Genomic DNA, 10,764 nt, shown 5'->3' on the forward strand with positions numbered 1-10,764 from the left:
GGGGGGAGAGAGAGAGAGAGAGAGAGAGAGAGAGAGAGAGAGAGAGAGAGGGAAAGAAAGAAAGAGAAGGGAGGGAGGGAGGGAAAGAGGGAGGGAAAGAGGGAGGGAGGGACGGATCACCGGAAAACAAGGAAGAAAAAGAGGAAGACAAAAAGGAGACAAGAGAAAAGAAAAACAACTGCAACCATCACAGAAAAGTGAGGAAAAGGACTGTGCCGTGAGCAGAGGCTGCGCCGCCCCCTTCCCACCAGCTCCGTGAGCCGCTGAGGAAGGATGGGGTCCGGGGGCCGCAGCCTGGCCCTCCTGAGCGGTGCTTACCGATGGTGCAGGCCACGAAGTAGACCCTGGACGACTGCACCTGGATGTCAAACCTGTGGCAGTACGCCACGAGCAGCCCTGGGGGAAGGAAGAGAGCATGGCCAGTCCTCACCGGAGCCGGGGAGCCGGGGAGCCAGTGCCCCGTGGGAAGAGCCGGGCACTGCATGGTCTCATCTAACAGCCATTATTGCTATTTCACAGATGGCCACACTGCCAGCTCAGAATGGAGCTGTAACCCAAAACCCTGGGCCAGTGCACATCCCACAGCACAGAGGGGCAGGGAGGTCCTGCCTGGGTGGACTTGGGGCACAGCGGGCTGTCAAGGCCATACTCTGTCCTGGGCAGCCAGCCCCAGGCAGGCACGTCTGTGTAGCCATGACCCACAGAACAGAGCTGTCCCCTGGGGCCAACGTGGGGCTACCTCGACCATGCACCACCCACCGGCCCCCAACCCAACATGACCAGGACACCGGGGTGCCCTCAGGGCTGAGGGGTGACCCATCCATGTGCCCAGCCCCTGTACCTGGGACCAGGATGTCCCCAAAACCCAGGAGGGAGAAGGGCCGGTCGCACAAGGCCAGTGGCGAGGCATTCAGCCTGGGCACCTTCAGGACCATGGGCAGCTGTGGGGAGAGGAGGCAGCACCTGCAGACCAGCCCAAGCCGACAGCTCCCCTCCAGCCATCAGGGTCTGAACGTACCTTCTCACGTGTAGCCGAGTCCGCAGGCCCGGTCGCTACTTCCACCATGATACTGTTCCCGCTCTAACACAGGAGAGCCACATCAGCGTGGGGGCGTGGGGCAGGGGGTTCGGAGAGTGTGGGAGGGGCAGGGCAGGGTCAGGGGCTCCCACCTTGGTCAGGAAGGGCGTGATGAACACGAAGAAGATGTCATAGATGAACAGCACCATCAGCAGCAGCGTGCAGGCCTGGGGAGAGGCGTCCTCAGGGCCGGCCCAGGAACCCCAGGCACACAGACCCCCCTGGCACAGACCCACAGAGACATCCCCACACCCTTGATTGCCCTCACAAGGCTCAGCCTATTCCCACTGGGATGAAGCCTTTTCGAGCGTCTGAACAACACCTGCCCCAGGCCTTGGGCCACAGGAGACGAGGGAGTGTCCAGAGTGACGTGAGTGGAGGGCTGGGCAGAGCGTAAGGCACTCTCGGTCTCCCAGTCGTGGGAGAGGTGGCCGAGGTGGGCCGGTGGGAGACATACGCTCCGTGATGGGTCAGCTATGGGTCTAGGGAGGTGATGCCCTTGACCTTCCATCCCCATGCATTTCTAAGTTTTTTCCACCAGGTCTTACAGACAATAATCTCGGGCCCCCGGCTCAGAGGAGAAGGCCAGGACAGAGCTGGGTGGCAGGCAGGTCTGGCCGCTCAAGGCATGGGGCTGACACAGGAAAGGCCCTCAGGACTCAGGCTCCCCAGGGGCCCCACCCCCAGCCCTCACCTTGAAAGTGGGGAGGCGGATGGTTTTGAGCATGTAGAGACAGAAGGCGATACCCAGCGCATCCTGGAGGACCCAGGCCCACCTGCAGGGCAGAGCAGCGTCATTTGCTGGGACAGGTTCCATCAACAGCCACCAGGTGTCCGGCCCCTCCCTCCTCAGACACCTTACCCAACCAAGCGTCTGAAACACCCCGCACTGGGCCTGACCTCGCCATGTTTCCAAGGCTCAGGCCCTGTCAGAGGCAGCAGTGTGGGTTCCAAAACCTGGGTGACGGACCCCACTTCGTTGGAACAGGCGGGGCAGTGATGGATGACAGGGCAGGGGGTAAATGAACCCTCCACTCTGACACCAAGAGGCCAGAGAAAGACAGACACTGCCGGGCCCTCTGTCTCTACAGTGGTGGCTCTTGTACCCAGATCACAGGAGGAGTGAGAAACGTGCCCGGCCAGGTGACATCCTCTTTCAGCCCCGTGGGAAATTGGGGCTCAGACCCACGGGGCAGGCTCTGAGGATGAGCATCTGGAACCCCCCGGAACGGTCCCACGGGAACAAGCAGCAGAGGCAAGACCATCTCAAATATCTGCATTAACCCAACACCACCGGGCGCTGCCATCCCACAGCCACACTCCCGACCTGCATATCAAACCTGTGCTGTGAGGGCCTCACATGGAGGCTCTAAGACAGAACTAGCGTGACAGAGGAGCCAGCGGGGACAGGGGGCATTCACCCTGTGCAGCCCCACCGGCCAAGGCCTGGGGGTGGTACAGCCCCAGCCTCGCCAGCCCTGCCTGGGCTGTCCTCCCCTTCCTGCCTCGCCCTGCACCTTGGCCAGGGCTCTGCCTGCCCCCCTTACTCATCAGATGCTTCAGACAAGGGATCGAACGTCTCCCCGCCAGGGCAGGTTGAAGAACAGGGAAAGTTCGAAGGCGGTGGGTGGGCACCTGTTGGCTGCCTGCACCCAGAGGTGCAGGAACCATGGCCCGTTCTAATTTTATACAACAGAGAAGTGTCTTGGCTTAGATTTAACTGTGAGAATCCGGGTTCTCTTTGTGTACAAAGGACTCAAAATATTTTCCCATTTTCCTTCTGCCACTTAAATCTGTTATGGCTCCAAAAGGAGGTGCCGCCAAGAACATTTAACTGCCTTGGGAAAGGCTCGTTGAGAGCGCCAGATGGTGTCAGCGATAGCAGGAGGGGGTTGGGCGGGAACAGGCCTGCTCTGTCCTCCTAGCACAGCCCGGGCTCCAGGCCACAGGACAGGCGCGCTGCCCTGCAGGGGAGGCCGAGCTTAGGGTAGCAAGTGCTCCGAGAAGCCAGCCAGCCTCCCTGAACCATCCGTGAGGGTGCTGGCTGAGCACACCCCTTGGGCACCACCTCGGGAGCAGTGGGGACAAGTGGCGCCAGGGACAGCGTCCCCTCCCGCCGCCCAGGGCCCCATTGAGGCCGTCCTGGACAACACAGCTTGGGGTGCCCAGGCCAAGAGGGTTTGCAGCATCTCATATCCAGATCCAATCACTGTGCATGTGGCACCCAGACAAATCAAATGAAACCAGACGCAGGAGGCGAGCCGGGCAGCCACGGCTGGGCAGCCGTCAGCGGAGCCCAGTCAACACCTGGACGCCATTCGGCCACTGCTTCCAGGGGACTGAAAGGAGGGCTTTTGATAACCACGGAGGTGAACTGGCTCCAGGTGCCCCCAAACGGCCCCGGGGAGGTACAGGAAGACTGCAGTCCAGCACTCAGAGCATCTGAGGACAGCCCTCAAGAGGGAGGGGCCACCCAATGGCTGGGGGCCTCCTAGGCCCTAGGACCTAGGGGGCTGTACTCACTGGTCCTCATTCCGGAAGATTGCCCACACCACACTGACACCCACGCAGAACAATGCCAGGAGCAGCATGCGGACCTGAGGGCACTTGTGGAAGTAGGGCAGGCTGCTGTTGCAGACCCTGAGATGGGTAGGGGAGAAGGGGGCAGTTGTCATGGGCAGCACGCCCCTCACCCCCGAATGACCTCTGACTCTTCCACCCTTGTTCCCACCCAGCACCCAGACGGGTCATCTCAACTCCTACCCACAGCCCTCAGCCCCCTCAAATCCAACTCCAACAAGCCCGCTGCCCAGGCCTCCTGCTGTCCTCCAGGCTCTGCTCTCAAAGGGGCCACTCACCACCCCGCCCACCCGGCCTGCCCTCCTCCACTTCCCGTTCTCTGTTAAACCCGCCCACAGTCCCCCTGAGGTTCCCAAGAGCAGAGGAAGAGTCAGGTGGAGGCAGGCATTTAGGGTGAGCAAACCTGGGCCAGTTTCCAAGCCAGCCTGCCCACAAGAGCCCACAGGAGCTCAGGAGAGCCCATGGGAGCCCTCAGCTCAGTACCGTGCTTCCTGGCCTGTCCCCATCTCTCTCCCTTATATGGCAACCTTAAAAGGTCTCGTCCCCCTTGTCTACACCCTTGAGTAGCTGCCCATCTTCCCTGTAAGAACCAGACTGGGCCTCTGGTAGCAGGAGCCTCCGGGTCTGAACCACCAGTGCATCCAGCCCGGTGGAGTGGCCCAGCCTCGCCCTACCCTGCTGGGCATCCCTACCCAGTACCCACATGCACCCACATCATCCCACTCCGCCCTGCGTCCCCACTGGGCCTATCTGCCCTGGAATGGAAGGTGGGGCGAGGGAAGCCACTCAAGAGAGGAGGCGGGAGGACTGAGAAAGCCCATTCTCCTCCCCATTCTGTCCTCCTCCCAAGGTCCATGAACACCCAGCAAGCACTGAGTGAGCACCTGCCATTAGCCTGCACTGTGCCAGACTGGCCAAGGACCACAGGAGAGTGGGGGGTCCTTGATTCATGGAAGCAGAGCTTGGAGCCTCAGGGGCCAGAGGACGGGAAACAGTAGTTGAGCCAAGGAGAGGCTGTGGTGTAGGACCTCAAGAACAAAGCTGGGGGCAAGGGGCTGGGTGGAGCTGGGCAAAGGCCACCTGAGGGAACTCACCTGCATTTGCCAAATGGCAGCCTCTGGACCAACGGCGACAGGCAGCTGTAGAGGCCCGTGGAGGAGGCCAGGCAGAAAATCCCAATGATCACGTAGACTGCAGAGCGGGGTGCAGTGAGGGAAAAGGCGGCTGCGGGCCCCAGCCACCCCCAAGGGCCCCGTGCACTCTTGCACTTGGGCAGGGTGACCTCCACCCAGTAAAGGGAGGGGACAAACCCACCCGGAAGCCCTCCTGTCACCCTGCCGTCCACTGGACTTCTCCAGAGGAGCCACGGCCGCGGAGACCCACCAAGATGGTCGTAGAAGTAGTACAGGAGCACCAGCATGGAGCAGCACATGACCACAAAGACGCAGGTCATGACGGGCGTCACGTCCACAGCCTCGTCCTCCTGCTTCTCAGGCTCATCATCCCGCTTGTGCTTCATATACCTTCTTGAGAAACACGGGTCATGAGGACGCCTGGCCAGCTTGCACAGCGCTAGGACTAAGGGCCAGAGACTGGGAAGGACTGGCAGGGACAGCTCATCTGTTGGCCTGTCCGCCCTCTCCAGACCCACTATGTGTCCCCAGTGCCCCTCCAACAGGAGAGCCACACCTGCCTCTTGGACCTCACACCCTTGTCCAGGAGCTCAGGGTCCTCGCAGACAAGGCTCCCGGTCACCCACTATGAGAAGCCCTTGAACACCGCTGGGACTACCCACAGGCCCTGTCTCCTGAGTGCTCCCTGGGGAGGGGCGGGGAGGGCCTGGGCTCGCATCCCAGTACCAGAGCACAATCTCGGGGAGCGGGACCCAGAGGGCCTTTGGCTGTGTCTCCCAAGTACTCACAGCAACTGTATTCCAGAAGGTTCTCTGGAGTGTGGACACCTCTCTTCTGAGCAGTCCTGTTACTTTCGCTTCCCAGCATTAGGGGCACCCATCAGTTACACGTGTGCACACATGTACACACAATGCGCACACACGTAAAGGAAGGATACTTACTTCTTCACGTCCCGGCTCCCAGCCCAGTAGCCCCCAAGGGCAACAGTGCCGACGGCCATGATGAAGATGATGACCATGTTGTAGTCCAGCATGGGCTCGTGCGGGGCATACAATGCTGCCCTCGCAGATCGGCCAAAATTCTGCCTCGGAGAACACATCAGGATTCAAGGCCAAGGCCCCTGCCCTATGCCTTCATCCACCAATCCTGACCCCAAAGCAATCAGCTCTGACGTAACAGGCTGTGCATGAAGACAGGCAAGCAGCCCTGCGTGCGAGAACACAGCCCTGCGCCGAGATGTGCGTGTGCTTGCATGAGGGAGCACATCACCTGTGTAACATCGGGTGGCCCATGGGGGACCCACGGGGAGAGGCGTGAGGCCTGCGCTTACTGTGAACTTCTGGAAGTTTCACAAAGACTGGAGATTCTTGTTTACTTATATAATGATGCTCACCCTGCTCCAGACCCAGCTCCCCAAACCAAAGATGAACATGGGCCTCAGTCAGACAGGCCTGGGCCAGGAGTGTGCAAGCAGCAGAGAGGGAGCAATGCTCGTTCTCCATGTGTGGGGAGCGCCAGGCTGGCCAAGCCTGGAGCCTGGATTACTCTAACCAGCTGCACAGGGCACTTCAGGGCCATGGTCTCCATTCCTGGGATTTGGTGGCACTGGAGGCCTACCCTCACGATGTGGCTGACTCATAGTGGGCAAGACCCACCCCTGGCCAGCCCCAGACAGGATGGCCTTGCCACAGGCCCTGCCCACCACTTACTCAGGCCCCGGGCCCAACACACTTCAGGGGGAGGGATCCCCTACCTTAAAAATGTCCAGCATGTCTTTGTAGCTGAGCAGGGCCACGGGAATGCCGATCTCCTCATACTGCGTCTTGTTGCCTCCTGGGGGGACCTGGGAGTCCAGAGGAGGCAGATCTGCTGGCTGACCAAGGCCCACCCAGGATGGTGCAGACAGCCAACCCCTCCTGACGGCATGGCCCACAAAGCTAGCTAGCCCTCTCTCTAAGGAAGGGGAAGATTCCCTCGTGTGTGCTGGGTCATCAGGTGCCAGCACAGGAGGGGGACACACCAGGAGGGAGGCCGACAGGCTCGGCACCACCCACGAGGGGAGGAAAACCTAGCCCTTCACTCAAACCTTGGGCTCAGGAGCCAATCCATCTGGCTGGGGGCCTGGAGGAGAGGTCGGCAGGTGGACCCATGCCACCCACTCCTTAGAAGGCACCCCCAGAGCTCTGCCTTGAGGCCCTGTATCCCCCAACCCACAGGACTGCTCTGGGATAAGCCCCCTCCAAGATGAGGGTCCAAAGGCCTGAGTCCACAGCCGGTCGGCAAACCAGACTTCTCTCTCCTGGCTGTGGCCGCCGTTCCTGGCCAGCACCCATGCCCACTTTGGTGGGGGCCCAGGGGCTCCTCCCGGCTTCCCTTAGGGCACCTCCAACCCTTGCCCTCGGTAGGTCCTATTGCCCAGAAGGGCGCCCAAGCAGCTGTACCAGGGTCTCCTTGCTGACGACGAGCAGCCCGTGCGCCCCGCTGCCCTGGGCCAGCCTCACTTTGTCGTAGAAGGTGCAGTTCCCCCGAGTCACCAGTGGAATCTGGTTGCTGAAGCCTTTGGCAGGGAGGTCGGATGCAGAGCAGAGCATGGAAGTCGTCCAGTCCCTCAGCTGCAAGAGAGACTGAGGGAAGGCAGCGCTCATAGGAGCTGTTCTAGAAGAGTCAGGGCGGGCCCCAGTCCTCATGGGAACCAAGGCATCAGAGAAACCTGCCCAGCTGTGCTGAGCCTTCATATCCAGATCACCACAGTGAGCGCCATCCTGATGCCCCCTCCCGTTGGGTCCCACTGGACTTCAGGCCCTTGCACCAAGAAAGGATGAGAGGTGGAGGGTGGGCAGGGCCTGCAGACACACATACCAAACGCAAGGCAGACAGGAAGGACAGGTGGTGTGCGCTCAGAGCAAACCCCTCAGAAATCCTCCCTGCATCTCCAGATCCACCTCTAGCATCCATTATGAATGGAATACAAGGGGCAGGAGCGTCAGCCTCTGTGGTGAGAACTCACCCACAAGAGCATCCTCCCGGTCCTCTGAGTGGAGGAAGGAGGCCAGACCAGGGAGAGGGGTCTCCTACAAGAAGAGCAGAGCCCTTGCCCCGCCCTCTGCTGTCACTCCTCTCAGGAGCCCTCTGGCAGCCAGCCCCCATCCCACACACGAAAGCCTGGCTGGTGTCTCCACCAGAGGCCATCTCTACAGAGCACTCCGAACAGATGTCTTTCATCCATGACCAAGGAAACTGAGGCCCGGAGAGGTTAACGGGCCCCTTTAGGGCTGCCCAGAGGCCTCTCAAGTGTGACCAGACCCCACCCCAGCTCCCAGCTGAGGTCCTTCGGAGATCTTTCCCCCAGCTGGCTCTCTGCAAGGGAGGGTCTCTCCAAGGGCCCCTCTGGACACTGGGCAGAGGGGGGGAGGGATGACAGCAAGACAGACAAGATCCCAAGCTGAAAGGGGTGCTCAGAGACACCGCGCCAGGAGGGCCACCAGTCCAATACTCACCGCCTTGCTGAGGTCATGTGGCAGGTGGGCCCACTGTGGGTTGTAGAGGATGCAGTAATCCTTGCCTTTCGGGCCCCCCATCTCGGAGACCACGTGTACCATGCCATACTCACAGGCCACCTGGAGCAACGGGGCAGGGGGCAAAGAGCTCAGGGCGGGGGCCGACCATCCATGACATGGGGTCCAAGTTAAAGGAGGACACCTGTGAAGGCTGGGATGGTTTCCTCCCTCAGACAGGACAGAGAGGACACACACACAAGTATCTCAGGATGGAGAAAACGAGGGAGGGACAAGTCTCCCTGGGGAGACCTGGGTGTGACCTCAGACCTGTCAGCACCCAGCCAGGGGCACGCACCACACCCACAGGCCCCGGCCCCTCCTGGCCCCTGGGCTCTGTGGAGCTGAAAGGGCCAAGCTCTGCACGCTTTGGGCTCCTAGGCCTGCCCTTCTGTAGCTCTCGCTCCCCTTGGGCTATAGGCACCTCCAGACAGAGCCGGGGACTGCACCCCTGGGCTCCCCGGAGTCTGCCAGAGACAAGCAGGTGGCAGCTGCTCCCAATAAAGGACACAGGATGGGGGACGGTCATCACCTGGCACAGTGAACCCACACCGAGGATGTGGCTTTGCCAAGGTGAGGGAGGGGGTGGGGGCTCTGATTTGGCCAAGGATCCTGATAGACTGTGTGCTCCAACACCAGGCGGAGCACCAGGTCGCAGGCAGCTGGGCCCTCTGCGAAAGCACAGCCAGGCCACTCCAAGAGCTTCCTACCCTGGCCCTGGTCACCTGGCAGTGGTGGCAGCATGGAGGACAGCCCAGGGTGCCCCAACCTTGAAGTCTGAAGGCGGACACCAGGCGGTGGGTGCAAGTTCCACTTTCCACAGTCCCCAACTGCCACTGTTCCAGTCAGCCCATCAGCTCTGGCCCTTCCATGTGGCACCTGAGTGAGGCGCTGACAGCCAAAGCAATGCTTACATGGTGCCAAGCTCCAAAGAAGCTGTGTGTTCGGGCCACCCAGCTTTCTGGGAGGGGAGGGCAAGGAGGTGGACTGCCTGAGGCCCACCCAAGGTCTCAGAGCACTTCACTAAGGCAGCATCCCGCCATCCCTGCCTCCGTTCCCGGAGAAACCCCACACACCTCACCTGTCACCTCGTTCCCTTCACCAAAGGCAGACTTAGGAGGCCCCTCTTCCAAGTTCTCCCCACCAGACTGCCCCCCAAGGGTGCCCTTCATCCTGGCCCTAAATACTGTACCTGGTATATGCCCCCTCCAATGCTCAGAGCCCCTGGCACCTCCTCACCCTGGGACCACATGGGGAGCAGTAGAGTCCCCCAACTTCCAGACAGAGCCAGAGAATGCACCTCTGGTTTTCCCAGAGTCTGCCACAGAGACAAACAGCCCACCTTCTGTGTTTGCAAACAAAGTTTTATTGGAACACAGCCACCCTATGCCAGTATGCAGGGCCTCTGGCTGTTCTTGGCTGCCACTGCTGAGTTGGGCAATTGCTTGCAAAGCTGACAAGATGCCCTATCCGGCCCTTTCTGGAAAGTCTGCTGAACCTTGATCCATGGGAGCCAGGCTGATGATGAAAATTGTCATTTACATAAAATGGAAAGTGAACAGAAACTGGATCTTTTTTTAAAAGTCATTTAAGCCCGGCTGGTGTGGCTCAGTGATTGAGTGCTAACCTATGAACCAGGAGGTCATGGTTCAATTCCTGGTCAGGGTACCTGCCTGGATTGTGGGCTCGATCCCCAGTGGGGGGTGTGCAGGAAGTAGCCAATCAACGATTCTCTCTCATCATAGATGTTTCTATCTCTCTCTCTCCCTCTCCTTTCCTCTCTGAAATCGATATATATATGTGTGTGTGTGTGTGTGTGTGTGTGTGTGTGTTTGTGTGTATATATATTCCCTCCCCCCCACAAGCACACTTCATGGACTTTCCTCCCCACAACCACTACAACTAAGCCTGTGCTTGTATCAAATGCCACAAAGATCACGGTTTCACTTTGATTAGTTCCCTCATCCTCTTGAGTTAAAGGAACTGGGAGAAGTTCTTCAAAAGGGCCCAGTGATACAAGTGCCCATGTTCCAACACAGCCTATCCCAGCTTAGAGAACCAGAAACAGTCAAGGCTACCAAGGACAAGCCATCTTCTGACACATCGCATTCAGAGCAGGTCCAGGAACTCCCAGAGACACTCTGCTTACGGATTACTGTGAAAGCATCCACATCAGGGGCTTGAGAGACTAATGGGTCCAGGCTGGGGCAGTCTTCCTTTCTCAGATGTGAGTTCTGAGGGCAGAGAAATGAGGACCCAGATGCTTGGAAAGAGAGGCTTGGGTACCGGACAGTATGAGGAGGGGATGGGGACAGGCGGAGAGGGCACAGGTGCAGGAGGGGCAAGGAGGCAGGTGGAGGAGAGGTAGGGAGGACAGGTGCAGGCCAGGCAGGAGGGCACTAACATTAGTTAAGACCTG

At 59.8% G+C, this 10,764-nt stretch overlaps 2 protein-coding genes across 2 annotated transcripts in view; both read right to left on the minus strand.

The window, feature by feature from the left end:
- SPPL2B (signal peptide peptidase like 2B) overlaps positions 1–8,514 on the minus strand; it is a 15,667-nt gene extending 7,153 nt beyond the window's left edge. Inside the window, 12 exon segments of the mRNA XM_014533668.1 lie at positions 319–396; positions 842–941; positions 1,019–1,081; positions 1,171–1,245; positions 1,773–1,854; positions 3,602–3,718; positions 4,753–4,849; positions 5,042–5,184; positions 5,733–5,872; positions 6,545–6,634; positions 7,233–7,415; positions 8,289–8,514. Of these exon segments, the coding sequence (XP_014389154.1) occupies positions 319–396; positions 842–941; positions 1,019–1,081; positions 1,171–1,245; positions 1,773–1,854; positions 3,602–3,718; positions 4,753–4,849; positions 5,042–5,184; positions 5,733–5,872; positions 6,545–6,634; positions 7,233–7,415; positions 8,289–8,390 (1,270 nt within the window). The 5' untranslated portion in view covers positions 8,391–8,514.
- A 676-nt stretch (positions 8,515–9,190) lies between these two features.
- Positions 9,191–10,764, minus strand: part of LOC102250065 (signal peptide peptidase-like 2B) — a 10,854-nt gene continuing 9,280 nt past the window's right edge. Inside the window, exon 7 of the mRNA XM_014533697.1 lies at positions 9,191–9,306. Coding sequence (XP_014389183.1) covers positions 9,191–9,306 — 116 coding nt within the window. The remainder of the gene's footprint in view (positions 9,307–10,764) is intronic.

The sequence above is a fragment of the Myotis brandtii genome, unplaced genomic scaffold (assembly GCF_000412655.1).
Source record: "Myotis brandtii unplaced genomic scaffold, ASM41265v1 scaffold122, whole genome shotgun sequence".
Taxonomy (NCBI): domain Eukaryota; kingdom Metazoa; phylum Chordata; class Mammalia; order Chiroptera; family Vespertilionidae; genus Myotis; species Myotis brandtii.